Source organism: Alligator sinensis, unplaced genomic scaffold (genome assembly GCF_000455745.1).
Source record: "Alligator sinensis unplaced genomic scaffold, ASM45574v1 scaffold506_1, whole genome shotgun sequence".
Taxonomy (NCBI): domain Eukaryota; kingdom Metazoa; phylum Chordata; order Crocodylia; family Alligatoridae; genus Alligator; species Alligator sinensis.
Window position 1 is genome coordinate 1806325 of NW_005842215.1, and position 23473 is coordinate 1829797.

General features: G+C 43.9%; 1 protein-coding gene across 7 annotated transcripts in view; it reads left to right on the forward strand.

Moving 5' to 3' along the window:
• The window catches only part of MDM1 (Mdm1 nuclear protein), a 44385-nt gene that overhangs the window by 7907 nt on the left and 13005 nt on the right, over positions 1-23473 (forward strand). For 4 of the 7 annotated variants that reach the window (XR_003094840.1, XM_014521483.1, XM_025207991.1 and 1 more), the window contains exons 5-9: positions 6203-6382; positions 9182-9321; positions 13381-13480; positions 22888-22926; positions 23290-23465. Coding sequence is in view for 6 of the 7 variants with exons in the window: in XM_014521483.1 (XP_014376969.1) it covers positions 6203-6382; positions 9182-9321; positions 13381-13480; positions 22888-22926; positions 23290-23465 (635 nt within the window). In the remaining variant the exon portion in view is untranslated. The remainder of the gene's footprint in view (positions 1-6202; positions 6383-9181; positions 9322-13380; positions 13481-22887; positions 22927-23289; positions 23466-23473) is intronic. The other 3 variants (XM_006026966.1, XM_014521486.1, XM_006026967.1) reach the window with 3 other exon arrangements.

Genomic DNA, 23473 nt, shown 5'->3' on the forward strand with positions numbered 1-23473 from the left:
AGCCACTCAGAACGCAGCCCTTCTTCCCGCCACCGTGTTGCTTCGAAACTCAAAACATTTCAGAACTTTTGAAATGTTTTGAGCGCCCTCAGTTCATTTCAAAGCCTTTTGTTTCATTTTGATTTCACTGTTTCGAGCTCGAAATGTGTCAAAACAGCTTCCAAACGAAACACCCTTCGAAATTTCATGCAGCTATACCTTACTGCCATTGGAGATGAAAGCAATGGATGTGGCAGCAGGTGGCTTTAGACACCGGGGAGGGGGCACTGGCCTGCAGTGGTGGGGGTAATCAGTGGCCCATGGTGACAGCTGGGTCAGAAGCAGTGACCCGTTGTTCTAAAATTTTGTTGAATTCTACCTTATGATAAGGTCCAATTCTACAGTCTCATATCTCCTCTTCTCCTCACTGGCTCTGTGCATCCTAGAAGCTCTTGGCTGTTGTCACATCCTTCTGACAAGGGCATATTTCTTTTTGCAATCAATGGTAGTTGATATTAAAAGCTCTTAGATCTCATTCAACATTATCCTTCCATCTTCTACTTGATTGATTAGAAGAGTGAACTCTATAGGAACGGCATTCTTCAATGCTTAGGTGTCTTCATCTTAACCACATATTGTGCCTTTGGGTGTCATTGAAATTTCATTGCATTTCACTCTGCTTGATTCTTTATTGACCTCCCGGAGTTTCTTATTGGAACTTCTTCTCCATGCATCATTTTCCTTATTGAGCTAACAATTCATATAAATACTTTTATCTTCTGATGATACTTAGTTGTTTTCCTTCTTAGTAACTGCCGAGGTTTCACATCCATATAAAACAATAGGTCCTGTAATGGTCTTCTGTTTCGGGCTCCGTTATTTGGAGCTAAAAATACTCGACTTAATTTCCTCCCTCATCAAATTACCTAGGAGCATTAATTACTAATATCCAAGTTGCTGCTATCTGCGAGTGTTGTCTGCTGGAAGGGCTTGCCCAAGATCTCATGAGCTTGTAATCATCTATTTGGGTTTTTTTTTTTCACTGATTTTAAGACCCAGTTTTCTTCCTGTGTCAAGTCTTCACCCATTCTTTGTGTCTCCCTCTGATAACAAAATTGTCATCATTCCAAAAAAAGGATTCACTCCATCTTGATAATTCTGAAATAACTTTATTGCTTAATCCACTTTCAAGAACATGAACCGGGGATGGTACCTCTTCCTGCCATAATTGCATGTTAATGTAAAAAAAGGCAGAGATTTTACTCCCTGCTTGTATTCTACTTTATGAGCTGCAAATACATGATTGCACAATACTAACAAAACTATTAGGGACTCAAATTCTTCTATTTAAGGTCATCTTACATTGTACAATTTCATGTTTTCTTAAAATCTATAGCAACTATATATGTATTCTGATCATATTGCTATCTTTTCTTGATTTAGTGGGCAAATTCAAAATTTAATTCACAGCGAACCTATTTTTTTCAGAACCCACACTGTTATTGTATTATACCCTCCCCTCCCCCCCTTGTATAATGGGTAAGTCTACATAAAAGTATCAGTCATAGAATTTTTTAGATTGTAAAGCTGAAAGAAACACCACAGCAGTTTAAACATTCCACTTTCCCCTACCCGCCTTTCAAAATTAGAGATATGATTGCTTCCTTCCATTCCTTGGAATTTTTTCATGCCTCTGAACTAAAAGAATTGGTTTGTAAAGTCTTTGACTTAGCTTAACCCTTTCTGGTTTTAATATTTCAATGGTGTTAAAAACTGTCAACACCTAATGTTTTGTTATTCCATAAATAAGTCACTTGTCTGGAATGCATGTTGTTCATCTTTATCCATGTTGTCTTCAGAAGTTCAGCAAATTACTCCTTTAATCTTTCTTTAATATAATTCTTTATAGCTAAAAATATCCCATTTTCCTGTAATAAACTTATTTATGGTTAATAAATAAGGCAAGGCAGCGATGGAGTTTAGGTTAGCTATGGGAGTCAAGGTCAATAAGAAGTCCTTCGTTAGGTATGAAGGAAAACAAACGGAAGTGTGGGATCCCTGCTTAACACTTCGGGACAGCTGGTAACCAACATTCAGGAAAGAACTGAACTCCTGAATGCCCACTTTGCTTTGGTATTTTACCAGACCAAGGAGAAAATCAAGCAAGATAAGGCTTATAAGGGACATGCCGGGACTGACAGCCTCCCCACTCTGGATGCTGAGTGGGTGTAATACCAATTAGAAAAGCTAGACATTATAAGTCAGCAGGACTGGATGGACTCCATCTGAGAATGCTAAAGGAGCTGGCTGAGGTTATCACGGAATCCCTGGTGAAGCTCTTTCAGAATTTGTGGCACACAGGAAATCCTGGAGGATTGGAAGAGGGCCAACACTGTCCCCATCTTCAAGAATGGGAAAAGGGAGGACCTGGGCAACTGTAGGCCAATCAGCCTAACCTCCATCCCATGGAAAATCCTGGAAAAAGCTCATTAAAGAATCTGTGCGATACGCTCATGAAAGATAAGATTCTGAATGACAGCCAGCATGATTTTGTTGCGGGTAGGTCTTGTTTTACTAAACATCTCCTACGACTAGGTCTCTTGCCACCTGGACACGGGAGACATGGTAGATGTTATATACCTAGACTTATAAAAGGCTTTTGATCTAGTATCCCACAATATCCTTGTAGGAAAACTGGAAGATTGTGGGCTTAGCTGCTCAACGGTTCAGTGGGTGGGAAACTGGCTAAAGGGTAGGACCCAGAGAGTTCTCATGAATGGATCTGTGTTGTCCTGGCACAAAGTGGCCAGTGGTGTCCCTCAGGGGTCCGTGCTTGGACCAGCGCGTTTCAACAGTTTTATTAGTGATTTGGATGGGGGAGTGAAAAGCTCACTGTCCGAGTTTGCGGATGACCCCAAGTTATGGGGCATTGTGGTCACGTCAGAAGATAGATTACAGATACAGGTGGACCTGGACAGGCTAAAGAGCTGGGCAGATTTGAACCAGATAAAGTTTAACACTTTCAAGTGTAAGGTGCTCCATCTGGGGGCAAGCAACCCTCAACATACATAGAGGCTAGGTGGTGACAGCTTGACTTGCACCACGGACAAAAGGGACCTAAGGGTAATTATTGACCATCGCATGAATATGAGCTGTCTGTGTGAGGCGGCAGTCAGCAGGGCAAACAACACGTTGGCATGCATCAACCGATGCATCTCATGTAAAACTAAGTGATACTCCCACTGTAGTCAGCACTGGTGAGACTGTAGTTGGAGTACTGCGTCTAGTTCTGGGCACTGGACTTCAATAAGGACATGGAAAAACTTGAGAGGGTCCAGAAAAGAGCCACCCATATGATCAGGGACTTGCAAGGCAAGCCATATGAGGAAAGGCTGAGGGACCTGGTCCTCTAGCCTAAATAAGAGAAGGTTGAGAGGGGACTTGATAGCGGTTTACTGCTATATCAGAGGAGTACATCAGGAGCTTGGTGAACAACTGTTCACTAGGGCACCCCTGGGGAAGACCAGGACCAATGGATATAAACTCCTGGAATGCCGCTTCAGGCTCAATTCCAGGAAAAACTCCTTCACAATCAGGGTGTCCTGACTGTAGAATAAACTCCCTCCAGAGGCAGTGCAGTCACCTACCCTGGAAGTTTTCAAGAGTAGACTAGACAGTCACCTCGCTGGGGTCACCTAACTCCAGGTGTCCTCCTGCCTAGAGCGGGGGAAAGGGGGTGGGGAGGGGCTGGACCCGACAATCTGCAAGATCCCTTCCAGCCCCTAACAATCTATGACTCTATGAATAGTTGTTTCTTTATACAGTACCCTTGTGAAACACTCTACTTTTAGTAGTACTCCTGTTCTTAGAGAGCTGCAACTATCCTAAGGTAGCCGCACTGCTTCCAGTTCAGGAGTTGGCATACACAGAGTGAGTGTTTCAGTATGGCATTGGCTTCTGCCATGAGTGAGTTGTAGAGACGCCTTCTGTTATGACTGCTCTTACAGGAGTAGTCTCAGTCAAAATTGACTCCCCTTAGACTTGTGCTTTTCTGGTTCTTGTTAATCTTTTATTTCTCCAGTGGCATCATACATATAAACAAGTTTGATATTTTGTTCTCTCTTTCATCCTTAGAAATTAAACTTGTTTACTGATGCTTCAAAGGTAGCACTGCTCATCATAAAGCTTGTTCCCAATTCACGTCCCATTGTCTTCCCTCCATTGTAAAACAATGTACCATATTTACTTGAACACAAGATGAAGCTTCCTCCCAATTGGCATGGGGGAAAAAGCCCCTTGTCTTATAACTGCATACAAGGAAATCTCACTAAATACATTGTCTGTCATTAAACTGCTGCCAAAAATAGCATGTACTCAGCAGTGAAACCCAACTCTAGTTGATTAAATGCATCCAGCACTGAGCATGACTATAAAACACGTGGCCCATAATGGGCAAGACATGCTGATGGGACCTACCACAAGGATAGGTTAGTGCAGCCCATCTGCCTGAGACTTGTAGTAGTGCCCGTTTAAGTGCAGTCCCTCTCACTGCTGATTTATTTTCTTCTTTACTTCCACACCTGAGCTGTGCCTTTCTTTCCCATTTCCAATGATTCCTGTTTCTTCACCAGCCTTAAATGTTTAGTGAACATCATGAAATGGGGCCCCAAGCAGTTCACCCAGAATCCCTCTGTTGCCTGGCATATATGATTAGTGTGGGCCCACCCTCCATGAGGTGAAGCTGGACCAAGTTGCCCTGCATCTCATCTGCATATACATTTTTGGAGCATTCCAGGACTCATGACAAGAACACTTGGTTCCAGTCATGAATGAGGGTTAATTAGCATTTGGATCCTTTATTGGAAGGTGTCTGGAGTACACACACATACACTGAGCAGTGCTGAGATGTAAGGCTACCATCATTTGACATGCTGTTGGATTTGGTGGGGCCCAGCCCAGTGAACTATATGGTAAATTATGTGCCTTGGGCTTTGGACTAATATCAAGTGTTACCATCTATTCAAATAGATGGTATTTTTGTTAACACTGAGTACCCATTTCCTGGCAATCCCTTGTGGAAGCAAAATTTCCACCGCAGTGTCTTGTAACTCGGTAGGAATTTTGCTTGTGTAGAATCTGATGGATCATTTCAGAAACGGGTAGATGAGAGAGAGTTATGTCCTGGAAATTATGAAAGACTTCACAGGGAGCTCCATTTTTTCTCAAAATTATATTGATAACATGTATAATATTCTGTTAACTCTTGATTATGAAAACTGGTATTCCAGGAGGATCAGGAAGTCTATCAATAAAAGTTGTTTTTTTATTTATTTTTTTTATTCTTTTACCTTCCTGCATGGTTTATACCATAGTCATATTGAATAAAGATCATGCAAAATGCTTAAATCAATTAGACTATTTTGTGTAGTAAGTTAAAACACATGCAAGTATTTGCAAGAGTTTAAGATAACATCATACAATTCTAGTTTATTAAACTTTTAAAACTTGATTGCTCTGAGCTAAATCCTTAAAATCTTAATCTTATGAAAGATGCATTGAAATGTTAAACTGTTCCTTGAGCAGGTATATTTAAAAATACCTGACCTTGAGATAAGTTTAACTGAAGCCCACATGGCAAAGCTGAGGAAACTCATCTCTGCAGCATATGGCATGATCTTCAAATCTCAATAGTCTGTGAGGAGATGAGGGTCAGACCTTTTGTAATAATCAAGAAAATCCTGTATCTCAGATTAGAGCATGACATGAACTGCAGAACAGGGAATGGATCAAATTACTATATAACATGTCACCTTTTAAACCATGAAACAATCATTTGGTACTTGTTGACAGAAACAACTCTAATGGCTGTACTGGAGGGGTCATGGTAAATGGTTTAAAAAATCTGTGATGTTGAGAAAAAAACAGCTTAGTAAATTACACAGATTTATCACATAGCCACTGTCTTAACCAAAGAAAATCTGCTCTGCTTTATGAAGTCCTCAAAAAGGAACAGCATTTAGGTCCAGAATCAAATGCATCTTACTTGTGTTACTTTTAAGACTATTGGTTAATTTTAGAACATGAATATTTGTGCATTCATGTCCTCTTTGTTCATCCGCATGCATGCATGAATCTCATAAGTGATTGGTTTTGAAAATGTAGCCTTAAGATCAGCTGATTAACGTATTTCCTTGTGTACTTTCCTCGCTCCCTCCATCTAAAGGTTATTTGTAACACAAGCAAATGCATCCCCACATTTAAGTTTCCTGCAGTTACTCCTGAAACTGAGTATGAGAGAAGTTTCAAAGTTTCTGTTCCAGCTAAGGAACAAAAAGTGAGAGAGGATTTGGAAGAAGAAGAATTGCCTATATGTGAGCAAATAAATCTCTCACCCGATGGAAAGGTATTAATATGCTATTTATATTTTTGGATTGTTGTTTCTATCTTTTTGTCTGTTAGGTTTTTATATCTTGCATGCAGCAGCCCAAGCCGTTGGGAAAAGGCCTATTCTAAAAAGCAGCTCTAAAAATAATATTGTGAGGTTCCATGTATGTTTCAATGATTTTTCTGTGTCGCAGGCATTCAGTCTGCAGATAAAAAGACTGGACCATTTCCTACCAACCATCTAGCTGGCAGCCTGAATCCTTAGTTTTGACTCTGAGGATGCTTATACATATACACTGAAGCTGCTCCAACGCACTGTAATTACAGTGCGTCAGAGCAGATTTGATTAATCGAGTCTGCTGGAGCATGGTAATTCCTGTGCTGCAGCAGCCTCCAGTGTCACATGTATCAGCGTTCCTGCACTAAAATATGGTTAAAGCGCTCGTGCTATCACTTTTCAGTGTGACACTCTGGGCGCTTTATGTGCGCTTTCTCAGAGCCACTCTAATTAAAGCACCCCTCCTCCCTGCCTTTCCCAGAGCACATGTATAAATGCCCTGAGTTTCAAACTCGTCTTTCCTTCTTATTATAACGAGTGATAAGGCTTCTGCTTACCAGTTTGTGTGATTATTAGCACCAGTGCAGTCCTGTTATACACAAGGAGTAGAGTTCATTGTACTTTCTGTTGGCTTTATTGGTCTCTAGGTGTAACAGAAGTCAGTAACTAATGTATTTAAATCTGTAGAAGAACAAATCTGATGTGTAAAGAAACCATTAGTTTTCATATTACAATTATACTTCAAGTAAAAATGGCTGCAGGGTGATAATTCAGTTCTTTTTACTTGCTTTTAAGTTGATAGATAAATGCTGTTCTAAGATGGTACACATTGTAGTCTACACAGATTCCAGTGTACAGTTCAAACATTAAAACATTCTGTTAAGCACAGACAGCAGTTACTCATCTGTTAGGCCTTGCATATTCTAGGTTTGGTGTCTGGAGAATAAATCATTGAGCAAAAATGCACAGTATAGATGGGATCTTGGAGGGCAGATAACATAACCTCATGGCAGGAAGGAATGTCAAGAGATTATCTCATCTGGGGGTGTCAGTCTCACCTGGGCCCCTGGGCTGGATCCAGCAGTAGTGAATGGTGGCAGTTGTGGGGCAGACAGTGGCAGCATGATGGTCCAGTCCCTTGCTCAAGGCAGTGTTCATCTCTTTTGAACTTATCCCAGACAAATGTTTGTCTAATTTGTACTTAAAATCTTCCATTGACACAGCTTCTACTGTTCTAGTGCTTAAGTATCCTCATCATTAGAAAGGGTCCCCTGCTCAATATCTACCTTAAAACTCTCTTGTTGCAATTACTACTTTTCCCATCCTCTGTTGGGAATTGATCATTGTCCTTATTATAACAACCCGATTTTGTATCTGAAATATGTTATCACTTTCTCCCTTTGTCGTCTCTTTTATGTACTTAATAATCCCAAATTTTCTAGTTTTCCCTTGTATATCATGCTTCCTGGATCTGTAATCGGTTTTGTTTCTGTTCTCTGGACCCTCTCCAATTTGTTTACCACTTCCTAAAAATATGGTGGCCAAAACTTGACATAGTACTTCAGAGTGGTAATATAGGATTAGTCTTTTTATTAGATTTAAATCCATTGGAAACATGGCATTCTGTCATGCTGAAAACCATTGTAGTAATCGAGTGCCATTAAACAGCAAAGTACACACATAACTTTTAGCTTAATTAGTTCAGCTGAAGCAGGTGTTAATTCTTCAGCTATCTGAAAATAAGCGTGTGTTTAATTATATACTCTACTGGATTTGGGGCTAGACAATTTCATTACTTTCAGTGTGACTTGGAAATTTAAATTTTGGGCATGTGTCTTGCTCCTTCAGCACGTATGAAAAAGGCTGAAAAATGTGATGCTTTTTAGAAGATTATTCTGCCATTTTAGCATTGCAAATTCAGGTTACATATTTACTGGGTGGGAATTGGAAAGTTACTAAAATTATGACATCACAAGAGAAAACTGGGGAATGAGAGAGGAAGGAGTTTTAAGTTGAAGTGTCTAAAACACTGTTTTTTGTTTAACTCTGTCCCTTTTTAGATTAAAAAACACTCTTTTCTCCAAAATATTCCAAGATTTTCTAGTCTTAGCTTTCATTTACTGTGTGATCTCACAATACTTATCAGAAAGCATCCAGCAAAGCCAAATGTGACTAGAACTGATGTCTCTGAGATTTTGGAGATGAAAAAGAAAAATAAGCAGGAAAAAATCTTTAAAGGGGGGGGGGGAAAAAATCAACCTTTTGTATATTGCAAATTAGCCAGGGCACAAGGCCACTCTCTTCTAAATTGTCTTCCTGGTGTCTCTCTTTGGACCAGATCAAAAATAATAAAACAAGTCCAACCTTTTCACTTACTTTCCTGCAATGTTAAGGCTTTATAATACTTTAAAAAGATTTGGACATGCATGTGCTAAGATTTGTAAAATTTAGCTACTTATACAGGCCTCATAGGATTTCATTCCTGGATTTCATGTTAAATTTATTTCATAAAGTGTATGGAATATTGCGTGGCTGAGTTAATATTACAATCAGAACCTTAATTTTATTATTATTCAAACTGAGAGGTTTGTTTTTTTTAAAGAACAAGTTTAACATTGTATTGTTGGATTAAATATGTGTATTACCTGAAAGTTAAGTATCTTACAATGTTAAGTAATAGCCACGGTTAAATAGAGTTTGAGTTTGCAGAGTTTATAGTTTGTTAACTAATATGGTATTTTTTTAAATTCTTTGCCTCAGAATACAAGGAAAGAAACGTTTTTAAAGTCAATGGAAGATTCATCAAAACAAGGAAAATCAGAAACAGAACAGAAGCAACCTAAACAAAAAAATAAACAACATGTTACTCAAAAACCCTTCTCTCTCCATACAAGTCTTAAGTATGTATAATGTAGGAAAATCTAATTTAGTATTTAGGTATTCAGCCATCTAATATATCAAGGGGTAGGTGGGCTGCCTTCAGCATTTTGAGAGAGTAATCACTAATGCAGTAGCCCAAGGTGTCCAAACCAGCAGAGGTGCCCAAACCAGCCTTGTGGCTGTATTTATGTGGGTAAGCCTAGAAGTAGTAGCATCTTTCATCAGCATACTTTGCACCACTGCAATGCTGGAAATGGAAGCTTTGCAGCTTGCATTGGTTCTTTTCATTCTCCTGGTACAATCTACAAGTGTTACTGCCCAACTTTTAAATTATTGCTCTTACCACTATTACCTGTCCAATTTCTCACTTACTGACCTCATTACAGGCCCTGAATCAATCCACTCTCTACGACATTCTGTTTTACAGAATAACTTCAGAAGAAATTTAAAAAAAAAAGAAAAGTGAAACACCAGCTTAACATGAACATTTTTTTTTATTCTATGGAAAGTCACCTAAAAATATGGGTGGGGAACCTCAGTCAGATGCTGCTAAAGCAGGGGTGGGCAAAATGCGGCCCGCAGGCCAGATGTGGCCCACCAGGCCATTCTATCTGGCCTGTAGGGCCCCCCCCAAATTTGGAAAATTAATATTTGTCTGCCCTTGGCTGCCTGTCATGTGGCCCTCAATGGCTTGCCAAAACTCAGTAAGCGGCCCTCCACCTGAAATAATTGCCCGCCCCTGTGCTAAAGGTATCCAAAAAATGTATGCCCTCCAGTAATCTTTGTAAGGGTTGCCATGGCACGTCAGGGCACTGTATTAGCTACAGCTCATGTGTCAGATTTAAAGGAGAAGAAAACCCCCAAAAATTACATCAAGCAAAAATTCAGAAGGCTAAGCCACATCTGTTTTAATATACTGGTAAAGTGGTTTTCAACCTTTTTTCATTTGCGTACTGCATAAAATTTTGAATGGAGATGCAGATTCCTTTGGAGATGTTGAATGTAGGTGTGGATATTAATGTACTTTTGATCATAGTTATCCTCTGCATACCCCTGAGACATAGGGCATGTGTAGATGAAACGGGATCCCTAAATTGAAGCGGTGGGTTTTAAAAAACACCGCTTCAATTTAGGGCTGATTTTAAACCCCTGTGTTGTGCACACACTCTGATGACTTACCTGCCTCTCTGGTGGGGAGGGGAGGGTGAGCTGCTGGCGGGCGGAGAGGTCCCTGGGCTGTGGGGGCGGGGCTAGTACTTTCCTCTGCAGCGGCAGCCTACCCCTTCCCCCTCCCCCGTGGCAGCTGCTTGCAGGCACCCGGCTCAGGTGGTCCCAGGTGGCACCACAGCGTGGAGGGAAGCACCGGGCCCCTGCGTAGCTTAGGCAGGCTCCAGTGGGGTGGGGAAGGGCAGGAACAAAAAGATCAGGCTCTCCACTTTTCTTGGGCGGAGCCTGCTTTCCTGGGTTTCTGCCAGGCTGCCTGCAGGGCTTTCTGTAGAGCTGTGGAGCTTCACAGAGCCCAGTGCTTCGCTCTGCAGCTGTAGGCGCAGCAAACTAAAACTCGTTGCAGTTTTGTTTGCTGTGCCCCAAGTCTTTTAAGGTGCATTATGCTGCTGAATTTACTACAGTGGCTGGAATTAATGCACACTACACCTCTGAGGCATGCAAACACTGACACCATTAAAGCAGTGCAAAATCATTTAGCCCGCTTTAATGTGTTGTGCACACATGCCCCTTGTTTCGTCTACACACAGCCATAGTCCGCAGACCTCCAGGGGTGCACGGCCCACATGTTAAAATACACTGCTCTATTAAATCCCTGAGCTTTTTAATGGTTCTGTTTCATCCATGCATCTTTCTGGACGTTTTGCAGCATTAGATTGGTGATGAGAGCAAAGCCTTGGTTTTGTCTGTCTAGGCCTGGACCATTCTTATCTTTTGGATCTGGGAAGACAATAGTTTGTTTAGTTTAAAAGCAACAAAATTAATTTCATTAGTGGGGAAAGAAAAAATCAATGAATATAATGGAAACAAACTCCTTAACTTCTTGGACTTCGTGTCTCAGCCTGTAGGCACATCTCATTTCCTTCTATGACCAGGTGACCTATCACCTGGACAAGGGAGAAGAGATTGATGTCGTATATCTTGACTTCAAAAAAGCCTTCGATCTGGTGTCCCACGATTGCCTCTTGGAGAAACTGGCCAATTGTCGCCTTGGGTCCTCCCCAAGGCTCTGTCCTTGGACCCATACTCTTCAACATCTTCATTAATGATGTGGACACTGGAGGCAGAAGCGGACTGGCCAAGTTCGCCGATGACACCAAACTTTGGGGCAAAGCATCCACACCAGAAGGAATGCAGGTTATCCAGGCTGACCTGGACAGGCTCAGCAAGTGGGCGGACGAGAATCTGATGGTGTTCAACGCCGATAAATGCAAGGTTCTCCACCTTGGGGGAAAAAAAACCCGCAGCATCCTTATAGGCTCGGCAGTGCTATGTTGGCTAGCACTATGGAAGAAAGAGACTTGGGGGTCATCATTGACCACAAGATGAACATGAGCCTGCAATGCGATGCGGCGGCTAGTAAAGCGACCAAAACGCTGGCTTGCATCCATAGATGCTTCTCAAGCAAATCCCGGGACGTCATTCTCCCCCTGTACTCGGCCTTAGTGAGGCCGCAGCTGGAGTACTGTGTCCAGTTTTGGGCTCCACAATTCAAAAAGGATGTGGAGAAGCTTGAGAGAGTCCAGAGAAGAGCCACGCGCATGATCAGAGGTCAGGGAAGCAGACCCTACGATGACAGGCTGAGAGCCCTGGGGCTCTTTAGCCTGAAAAAGCGCAGGCTCAGGGGTGATCTGATGGCCACCTACAAGTTTATCAGGGGTGACCACCAGCATCTGGGGGAACGTTTGTTCACCAGAGCGCCCCAAGGGATGACGAGGTCGAATGGTCACAAACTACTTCAAGACCGCTTCAGGCTGGACATAAGGAAGAATTTCTTTACTGTCCGAGCCCCCAAGGTCTGGAACAGCCTGCCACCGGAGGTGGTTCAAGCGCCTTCATTGAACACCTTCAAGATGAAACTGGATGCTTATCTTGCTGGGATCCTATGACCCCAGCTGACTTCCTGCCCTTTGGGCGGGGGGCTGGACTCGATGATCTTCCGAGGTCCCTTCCAGCCCTGATGTCTATGAAATCTGTGTCTATGAAATTAATTTAGCAGTGGTTTGAGAAGAAAGGATCCTCTGCCATGGCATCTGCCACACTGGGAACAGAAGCCGTTCTTCTCATGATCTCAGGAGTGCAGCTATTTGTGCAGGACAGAAGATCGCAAAGTAATCATTACGCAAACCAAAATTGTGAACATGTTCAAACATGTAATGTATTTACTGATTTGGGGAGATGCCTTACACTGTGTTTTCCTGAAACAGAATGACTTATGTGGATGCATCATAGATTTGTATTTTGGGCTGATTTTAGTTACTTTGTCACAGTAAAACATAAGGAACCAACTTCTGCCAGTTTCAAAAAAGGGGAAGAATGGCGCTTAGGTCAAAACTAGGAGACATGTTTTAAATATGAGTTTTTTTCCAAAATGAATATTTATGAGGTTAATTTTAATGTCTAATTTTGGTCTTTTATATTTGGTTTCCAAAGAAGTGTTGAAAAAAAGTATGTTTTCAAGTAGACGCTAATGTAAAAATAATGGTGTTTGTTTTTCTTTGCACATAACAAAAAAGCCTGAGTGTAAAAGCCTTAGTCCATATTAGACACCCAAATAAGCAGTTTTTCTTGTAAAAGTGCTCAGCAGTTCTTAACAATAGATGAAGCTAATTTTTATGGGTCTGTGCATGTAATAAAAGAGGAAGACAAAATTGTCGTTAATAAATGCTGGACACTTTGAAATTGGGATGGGCCTAACTCAAGATACATTTCTTCACTCCCTCTACCCTCCAATGTCTTGGTCTGGGAATTCAGCTTAATTGTTTTCGGGTATCTTGTATAGTGTAAAAACACTTTTGTGTTCACATAATTGTGAAATTGTTTTGTTTCTCCCTCCCCCCCCCGATTTGTCCTAGGAGGATGAACACAGAATATAGATCAAAATTTTTGTCTCCAGCACAGTATGTATACAAAGATGGAGCTTGGTCACGTATCAGACACAATGTTCCCAATCAAGTGAGTATTTGCATAAACATGTTAAGCATGTGAATAGTCTTTTAGGGCTCAATTTGTCAGATGCCAAGGATTCTCCCATTGGGGGAATTTAGGTTTTTCTCCTTTTGTAGAGGCATCCTTTCCAAGTGTTTCCATGCTGCCAAATACTTGGAATAATTGTGGTCTATACAGCTGGAACTATTACCCCACAATGCTGTCCTTTTTTGAAGCATTTCAGTTCTTGTTATGTGTGTTCAGAGAGAGGAGACCCCCAGAATCCCATAGTGCTTTGCTTTTCTCTTCACCCAACTCTGGAGGAGGGAGGGAGAGGGAGAGCAGGGTGGACAGTCTGGGAGGGTGACTAATAATCTGTCAGAATGTGCAGCTGCTGGGTCCCACTCCCTTGTCCTGCTGCTTCAGTTCTTGGAGGCCTGCCACTGCCATCAGGGATGCTACTCTGCTGTTTGGAAGAGGTGACTGTAGTATACACAGGCTTGGCAGAATCCAATTTTTATCGATAACCATGGATAAACACTGATTTAACCTGTTCCTCACAGACTGACAGAAATATTTTTCATTGGTAATCATCAAATGAATAGAAAGGGGACTTAAAAAAATCTGGAGAATGGGGTATAGAAATCTGGGGTAGGGGGCACCATGTACATGCATAGATGCACACATACGGCTCCTTTGGCAGTGGATTAAGCAGCCTTTGCAGGTAAGGTTGTCCTGGGAGGTGGGATTGGAGGGGCAGGGCTTTTGGCAATTGGGACCTCAGTGCAGCTGGCCACTCTCTGTGCCCAGGTCTCAGCCAGGGATCTGGTACCAAACTCCAGGTGAGCCTAGGCTGGCTCCTGCATGATTGGGTCTCTCTGGGAATTTGGCCCCTGCCCTTAACACACAGGGGTTGGGCTGGGCAGGAGCTCTGAGAACACACGGAGAGGCAGCATAATCAGAGCAGGGTGTGCAGGGGTGGCCCAAATATGTGTGCTTCCAGTTGTGACTAGGCCTCCCAGGCCTCGATGTGGTAAGTTACAGAGGATGTGTCTACATGAAACGTTTTACTGCAAATTACACATGCTTACTGCACAGTAAACCTTTCTAATCGTTAGTAAATTTGCTAACTGGAAAAGCAAGTAGCAAATTTACTTGTGATGACTAATTATGCAGTAGTCCTTGTATAGACACTTAACCTGGAGCAAATCTGCTCCCAGTCAGCTGGCCAGTAGAGGGCTGGAGATTGCTCCCTGCTCCTGGGAGCTGCCTGCTGCTGGGGCAGGCTCTACTACCGGAGTCTGGGTGAGGACTGTGTCCCCCTGTCCCGGCAGCAGAGAGCTCCAGGCCTGCAATCTGATGCCATGATCAGGGAGCATGGGCTAGGAGATCCTTATCTCCCAGTCCCTGCTTTGTCATCATAATTGGGAGAGGGGGGCTGGGAGACCTGTATCTCCCAGCACCAGCTCCGTGGTCACAGGGCCGGTGCTGGGAGATTCTTATTCCCCTGCTGGTGGGAACTGGGGAGCCTGTTTCCCCACCCAGCTCCACAATCCAGCCCCTGACCTGCAGTTGCGGAGCAGGGGCTGGGAACTGTCTCAGTCAGGGGTAGGTCACAGCCTTGCGCCCTGATCAGGTGATTGAGGCGTGGGGCTTAGAAAGAAGTGCAGGGGTGGGGCAGGTCCTAGTCCTCTGCCCCAATCTGCTGGTGGGGCAGCTAGCAGTGAGGCTGAGCCAGGGGTTCGCTGCCAACTGCCTCACTGATGGATTGGGATCAGGAAGCTGGGGCTAGGAGATCCCTGCTGCTGGGGCAGGGGACATTATACCTGCCCTGGTAGCTGGCAGTCCCCAGGGGGCAGGGAGTGCCCAGCCCTGGCCAGGAGATGGCTGTCTCTTGGCCTGATGGTTCCTGCCAGCTCCCTACCAGCCCCTGAGCTAGCGCCCAGGAAAAGACTACAGCTCCCCCTAGTGGTGGCAGGGGCTCACTGAAGTGCTCCAGGAAGCGAGAGCAGTTTGCTGCCATGAGCAGCAAATCTGCTTCCGCTTCCCTATACATGTAGATGCATGCTTAGGAGCATTTACTCATGAGTAGTTTATTCTCAAGTAAACTGCTCCTGGATCTAATGCACGTGAAGACACAACCAGGGGAAACTAATAGGAGGTTGCATGGGATTAAGGATGTTCAGTGATATATTTATTTATTTAGAACAAAATTGTGACGTGTTTTTCAGGGCATACTAACTAAAGGATTTGGATTGGATTGCTCAAAAATATAACACCATTAACTAAAAAAAGTTTAATTTTTTTAACAGTGTTATTACTTAGTCTCGCTAACTGTAAACACATCAGGCTACCTATATACATAGACAAAGAGCCATATTTCACTCTTGGAAGTATGTTCGTCTGTTGCTTTCTAAATCTTTAGTTGTGCCATTCTTTTTTTTTTCTCTTTTTTTAATTCCTAGCATGTGTGTAATAATCCATTGCAATTAAATGAGAATTTATCTTTGAGATCATTACACTGGAGAGGCTTGTAATCATTTTAATAATACATTTTAATTAAAAATGTTTAGGAGTGCTAAAGGCTACAAAGTACGTTTAAGCTGGGAGTTTTCCAGGCTTCAGAAGTTAGAAGCAGAGGTAAATTAATTTCTAAAGGTTACTATTAAAGCACATTTTAAAATTCTTCTGGACTTGTTACTTGCTCAGACAAAATTGATTTAATTGTTAGTGTTGCATAAGTTAAAACTGCAGGATCAGGCCCTACTGGGGTGACCATCTTTTCTAAAAGGAAAGGCAGGACATGTGGCCACCTTTCTGCTGCTCCCCCCTCCCCTCCTCCAGTGCTGTGTTTGCAACTGGCAGCATGGCCAGACCAGAGCCAAACAGAGGCAGATGCAGTTTGTCCACTGTGGGCTTAGGGCTCCCCGCCCTGCTGCCTTTCCCCTGGGAGCCCCATGCTGACTATGCACCACCCGCCTGCCTAACCAGCAGCAGCAGGGGGCACAACTCCATGCCACCCCACTGCTGCTGGGCAGGCGCCTTACCATGGTAGTGCAGCCAGTACAGGGCCCCTGGGAGCAGGGTGGAGACTTCTGAGCCTGTAGCGGGCAGCCCCGTGCACAGATCTGTGGGGGAACATGTCCCCTCCATGCCCTGCACCCCCTGCATGAGCTGCCTATGGCTCTATCCCATTCCACACCCCAGCCCCATGCACTGCCCTGCTGGGCAGCATCCCCAGTCCCAGCCCCATTCCCTCCCTCACCATGGGGGCCTCAATCTTCCCCACCCCCATAGACTTACTTGCAGGGAGCTGCTCTCTATGCTGCATGGCTGTGTTCCTGGCCACGTGCGTGTGTGTGGGCATGCACATGTACATGATGCCCCCTGTGTCTCACTCCTGGCAGCCCCTTACAGGCTGGAACAATATAAGTTATATTGAAGTATATGTGTTTAATATAATCAAAAACATAATAATGTAAGTCACTGTTAGTATGAAACTATTCAATGTTATTGTGACTTTATAAGGCTTGTTTAAAAAAATGAGAAGAAATTAGGTATGGGTGTTCTTTTTTTTTTAATATATATTTGCAAATGGATATTGGAATTCATACCTTGTAAAGGTGAGTTGTAGGCAAATCATAACATTTTCTTTCCTATCAGCATTTTCATGGAGACAAGTTTCCTTCAGTGCTTGGTTTGCTGGGAAGGAGCATAGCTGAGGGTAGAGACAAATGTAACTTTTAACCACTTTAATGGGTGGGGGAACCGCCCCTTGGGAGTGGACATCAGGTTACAATGTAACTGTTATGTCTGCATACTTCTGTAGTGATGCAAATTAGCTAAATTGCTGCAATTGTAAGCCTGGATGATATAGAGTTAAAGTTAGAACAGTTTTGCTACACGTATAACAAGAAAATCATACAGATATCACAGTTGCATTTATAACGGCTTATATCTATATCATTTGATGTCAGTACAATTGTTACGTCTGTTTATACACTGAGAAAATGAGAGAGAGCAGCAGTAGTAAAAACTTAGGGCCTTAGCTGGTGGACTGTTTCTGATTTATATAGGTCTTTCTGATGAGTAAGGGGTTTCAGGACTAAGTTCAGTTTTTCAGCATTGACATCTTCATTCTGTAATATTTCAACAATTCATAGTTTCATAGTTTTAGGGTCAGAAGGGACCTAATAGATCTTCTAGCCCGACCCCCCGCCAGGGCGGGAGAACAACAAAAAAAACCCCCTAAAAACAAAAACGGGACTCAAATGAGTCCAGCCAGGTAGGTATCCAGCCTCTTCTTAAAGATCCCCAGGGTAGGGGCCAGCACCACCTCCCTTGGAAGTTGGTTCCAGCTCCTAGCCACCCTAACTGTGAAGTAGTTTTTTCGGATGTCCAATCTGTACCTCCTCTCCATCAACTTGTGCCCATTACTCCTTGTTATGCCAGCGGGGGCTAGGGGAAACAGCGTCTCCCCCAAACCCTTCTGGTTCCCCCTAGTGAGTTTATAGATGGTCACCAGGTCCCCCCTCAGCCTTCTCTTGTGGAGGCTGAATAGGTTCAGGTCCCGCAGTCTCTCATGGTAGGGTCTGCCCTGTTGTCCCCGGATCATGCGGGTGGCCCTCCTCTGGACCCTCTCCATGCTGTCCACATCCCTCCTGAAATGGGGTGCACAGAACTGGACACAATACTCCAGCTGCGGCCTGACCAGCGTCGCATAGAGGGGGAGGATCACCTCCCTGGCTCTACTCGAGATGCACCTGTGGATGCACGACAAGGTCCGGTTAGCCCTGCCAACCATGACCTCGCATTGTCGGCCCATGTTCATCTTGGAGTCAATAATGACACCAAGATCCCTTTCCGCCTCCGTGCTCTCAAGTAGGGAGTTCCCCATCGTATAAGTGTGCTGCTGGTTCCTACTACCCAAGTGCAGCACCCTGCACTTGTCCGTATTGAAACGCATCCTGTTCCTGTCTGCCCACCCCTGTAACCTATCCAGATCCTTCTGCAATCTCTCTCTCCCTGCTAGCGTGCTCACCTCCCCCCAAATTTTGGTGTCATCAGCGAATTTAAACAGGTTGCTCTCCACCCCAACATCAAGATCGCTGATGAAGAAATTGAACAGCGCAGGCCCCAGGACCGAGCCCTGGGGGACTCCACTACCCACCTCCCCCCAAGTCGAGTATGATCCATCCACCACCACCCTCTGAGTGCGACCCTTCAGCCAATCTGCAATCCATCTGACTGTGTAGGCATCTATGCCACAGTCGCCTAGTTTATTAATTAGGATGGGGTGAGAGACGGTGTCAAAGGCCTTGCTGAAGTCCAGAAAGACTACATCCACCGCGACACCTGCGTCCATGGCCTTTGTGACCTGATCATAAAAGGCAATCAGGTTGGTCTGACATGATCTCCCCCTAATAAATCCATGCTGATTGCCCCTGAGCATCATCTCGGATGCCGGCCCATCACAAATGTGCTCCTTGATGATCTTCTCAAAGAGCTTCCCCAGGATTGAGGTAAGACTGACGGGCCTATAATTGCCCGGGTCCTCCCTTTTCCCTTTTTTGAAGATGGGGACCACATTAGCTACCTTCCAATCGTCTGGCACCTGGCCCAAGCACCACGATCGCTCGTAGAGCCGTGCCAGGGGCCCTGCAATAACCCCAGCCAGCTCCCTCAGCACCCTGGGGTGGAGAGCATCCGGACCCGCTGACTTGAACGCGTCCAGCCCCTCCAGAAGCTCTCTAACCCGGTCCTCCCCAACCTGAGGTCTGAAGGCGATCCCCTCGCGTCCGGCTTCTATCACAGCAGGGAAGTCCCGGTCCCTGCACAAGAAAACGGAGGTGAAGAATTGGTTAAAGAGGTCCGCTTTATCCTCTGACGCAACCACCAGATTGCCCCGCATATCCTGCAGGGGCCCCACATTACCCGGCGCCTTCTTCATCCTCCCAATATATTTGAAAAAGGACTTTTTGTTATCCTTAATCCTGGACGCTAATCCGAGCTCTATCTCCGCCTTGGCCTTCCTAACAGCCCGCCTGCAGGCCCGAGCAGAGGAGGTATACTCCTCTTTGGAGATTACACCCCCCTTCCACCGGGCGTACGCCACCCTTTTGGCAAGCAGGCATTCCCGGACACCCTTGGTGAGCCAGGGGGGCTTTTGGACACTCCTGCCCGCCTTGCTTCTTGTCGGGATGGACACCCCTTGGGCCCCGAGTATCGTTTCCTTAAGGAACAACCACTCCTCTTGGACGCTGAGTTCCTCTGCCCTCAGGGACCCCAGTTCCTCTCCCACTAATCTCCTCATCTCACTGAAGTTGGCCCTCCTGAAGTCTAGGGCTACCACCTTGCTGCGGGCCCTTGACACTCTATGCTGGATGGTGAATTCCAGCACGTGATGATCACTATTGCCCAGGTGGTCAAGATCCTGGAGGCCTCTTACCAGGTCGTCGCCTGCGGCCAGGACCAGGTCCATCAGGGCATCTCCTCTGGTGGGACTGTGCACCTCCTGAATCAAGTGGAGGTCCTGCAACTCGGGCAAGAACCTCCTGGAGTGGTCCGTCCCGGCTGACTGCTCCTCCCAGCAGATGTCCGGGTAATTAAAATCGCCCATGACAACTACATCCCTTGCTTTTAGTGTCTCCACAAGCCGGCAGTTGCTTGAGACAGTTGCTCCAATATGTACTGTCAAGGGTTATTTTTCAGCAGTAAAAAAATAAAATCTCTTCCAATTATTCATTTAAAAATTAATGTGGGCAATTCATAATCTGGATAGGACTCTGCAGGGCTTGTGTCCCACTGGGAGAATGCTCCTTTCTGTGTCATTGAAGGAGGTTGGCTGTCCTTTGTCTTCATAATTCACTAGGAGAAGAGCGTTCTCAGTATCCTCTTCCTTCCTCAGCAGTGTCCTGTTGCTCTGAATTCATATTACTTTTCTGTGGTACCCTACCAGCTGCCATTATTAACTTTTCATCCTTCTGAGTAAGATGAATAATCTCATAAATCGCACTGTATTACCAAGATATTCTTAAAATGACAAAATTAAAAAACAAACAAACCAAAATAGCCCTACTCTTTGGGAGTTTAAGCTTCAAAATAGGTTAGATTCTCCTCTGTTACATTATTATATCTCCAGTGAATATCTAGCAGTTTTAAGCACTTGTCTTCAGTGGGGTTAATGGGTATAACAGAAAGCAGAATTTAGCTTAACAAGTAATAGAAGTCTAGTATAGGAAAGAAAGAGGAATAAAACAAATATGCTTTAAAATATGCCAAAGAAAGTGGCAAACTCGCTTTCTCATTCTTCTTGGCAAATAAAAAGATTTAGCTTTATTTAAGAATTTTCTGAAAAACACAATCCATATAGTAATACAGCAGTTACCACTTGCTTAATTGTTAAAGGATTAAAAATTTAGGAAAGATTTAATGCCTAATGTAATAAGAATTTGTAATTGGGTGAAGGATGAGAGATGGGTGAGTGTTTGAAAGTGCTCGAAATCACATTTTATCAATTTGTGAAAATATAGGGATTAAAGAATGGTGGTATAGCCTGGGGACAAATATTCAAAAAGCCTGAGCCTGAATTGATTCAATCTTTGCAGGTTAGTCTAACCTGCAAAGCTTGAACCTATTTGCAAGTGGATAGACATTCACTTTTGATTCAGGAAATGCAGGCACATGCCTGCAGTGGCTCAAACTAGAAGCTGTGGGGTGCTAGAGTGAGCCCTCCCTCCCTTCCAGAGTGCTGAGCTGAGGGGGGAGGGGTGTGGCCAGACCCAAGCAGGATACCATGATTAAGGAGGGATTTAACACCCCCCAAACCCTGGCGTGCACAGTTCCCAGCCAGGATGTGCCTTGAGGGTGAGGGGAAGCAGCCCTCTCCACCCCCTCCCCCCACAACACTTGCTACTCAAGGGTTCGGGAGTAATGCCAGACCCCAGTCCCCAACTAGCACTCTGAGGCAAAAGGCAGGGTGGGGAGGGGGGGAAGAAAGGACTGCTTGTATGATACTGAGCTTTGAAATCTCCCTCTCCCTGCTTCTTCATACTGTCTGCAGCAAACTGACAGGCACTGCATGCATTACAAACCAGGTAATTTCTCATACCTCTCTCTGTCCCCTCTTGAACACTGATATATTGCGGCATTTGAAGCAAGCAAGCCAGCAGGGAGCTGATAACACAAAGCTTATCATCCCATCAAGAAAATAAAGCCTCTCTCATTAGTTCAAGTGCTTCTTAAACAGCTTTTTCCAAGGAAGGAATGGAGGAACATTACCAGTTGACCTGATTATTAGTCACTGTTATGTCTGCCTTTGTCCCATTGAACTTGGAGACACATATACAGACACTTTTCAGCATTAGCTAGCATGGGGGTGGCGTGGCCAGATGAGGGTTGGTGTTCCTGCTGTGGGAGAGGGGGGATACCAGCAAGTGAGGGGAGGGTGGGGCAGGGAGAAGGCAGGGCAGACAATGCTGTCTCCTGGCTTCAATCCCCCACCCCCTTCTCAGCCAGTTGGAGCTCCAGCTAGGGAGAAGAAGAGTAGGGCCAGCCCTGCTCTCTGGAGCAGACAGCCCAGCCCAGGGCTGACTGGGATGCTGGGGGACTCTGATTTAATTTGAACCAGAAAGGGGTCTTGGGCAGAAGTTCCATAAACCGTTTGATCCAAATCAGTTAAGTCTGATACTCCATTCAACCAGTTTTATCTTAAACCAGTTTTGGCCATTTTGAAACTGGTTTATGTGCGCTGAACTTGTGTTCTGTTACAGGTTTAAACCAGTTTCTGATCACCTAAACTGGTTTATATGTAACTTCTGTCCCTAGCCATAGTGTCTGAAAATAAAAGGTGCCACTTCCATTGTTAAAAAAGATAATATCGTATTCTTAAAACGTGATATATATTTCATGTCTCGATATTCCAGTGCCTAGTGCCTTACAAAGAATGCTTTACATATTATGACTTGTATGTCAGTAGCCCTTAGATGCCACCTGCAAAATCAGATCTTATATATGTATAACAGGAGAATACTGCAGTGTCAGAGTTTGCAGTATAAGGTCCTGAACCTGCAACTGCACATGCATGTTTGCATTTTAGTTGCACAGATAGGTCCTTTGATTTAAAATGCCATTTTAACTACTCCGAAGTTGAGCTTTTAAAAGTGGTAGCCTGCTGATGAACAGAGATTAAACAGCTAGAGACTAAAAAATGTAAATGCATCGCTGCAAGGAATACAAAGTAGAGCTAAATACAAGGATAGTGACATTTTTGGATTCTAGTTTTTTTCTAATCTCTAGGAGGCAGCATAGAGCTACATTGATGGTTTTCAAATTGTTCATTTTATGCTTAGATTGCAATGAATTTGCAGATGTAACATTAACATGTAATGTTGGAGAGAAGCATTATTAAGATAATTCTGTATTTCTTCCTTTAGGGTTTTCAAAACACCCTAAACTCCGTGTGGTATATGGAGGTTGGTTGCATCTAAGTTCTTGTTTTAATTCCTGGAAAAAATTATGCTGTTTTTTAATACTGCCAGAGAATTATAATCCAGAACTAAACTGGTTCATAGATGCTTCATAACTGTTTTGTGCTTATTGAATAAGTAATCAGCAGCTGTGCTTTGGCTAGACAACCCCAATACATACTGTCTAAATACAAACACTGCCATTTTTGCTTCCTTTTTGTTGCGTTTATTATAGCTTGCAGTAGGTGTGCTGTGATCTCGTGCTGTCTGTAACATGCCTTTCCACAGTAGTTAATTGTTAACTTCACACTGCTTTAGAGTTAAATTTAAGTCAAACAAACATATTTCCTATGAAAACTCCATGTGCAGGTGAAGGAACTTCGAGAGAAAGCAAAATCTTACAGGCAACAAGTACATGGAACCCATTTCTCCCGGTATCATCTAAATCAGATTTTGTCAGATAACAACAGTCTTTGGGATGTGTCCTCAAATTCCAGTTCAGAAGAAACCATCAGCAACAACATCAAAGCTCTAGATCTTGCTGGGTAAGCCG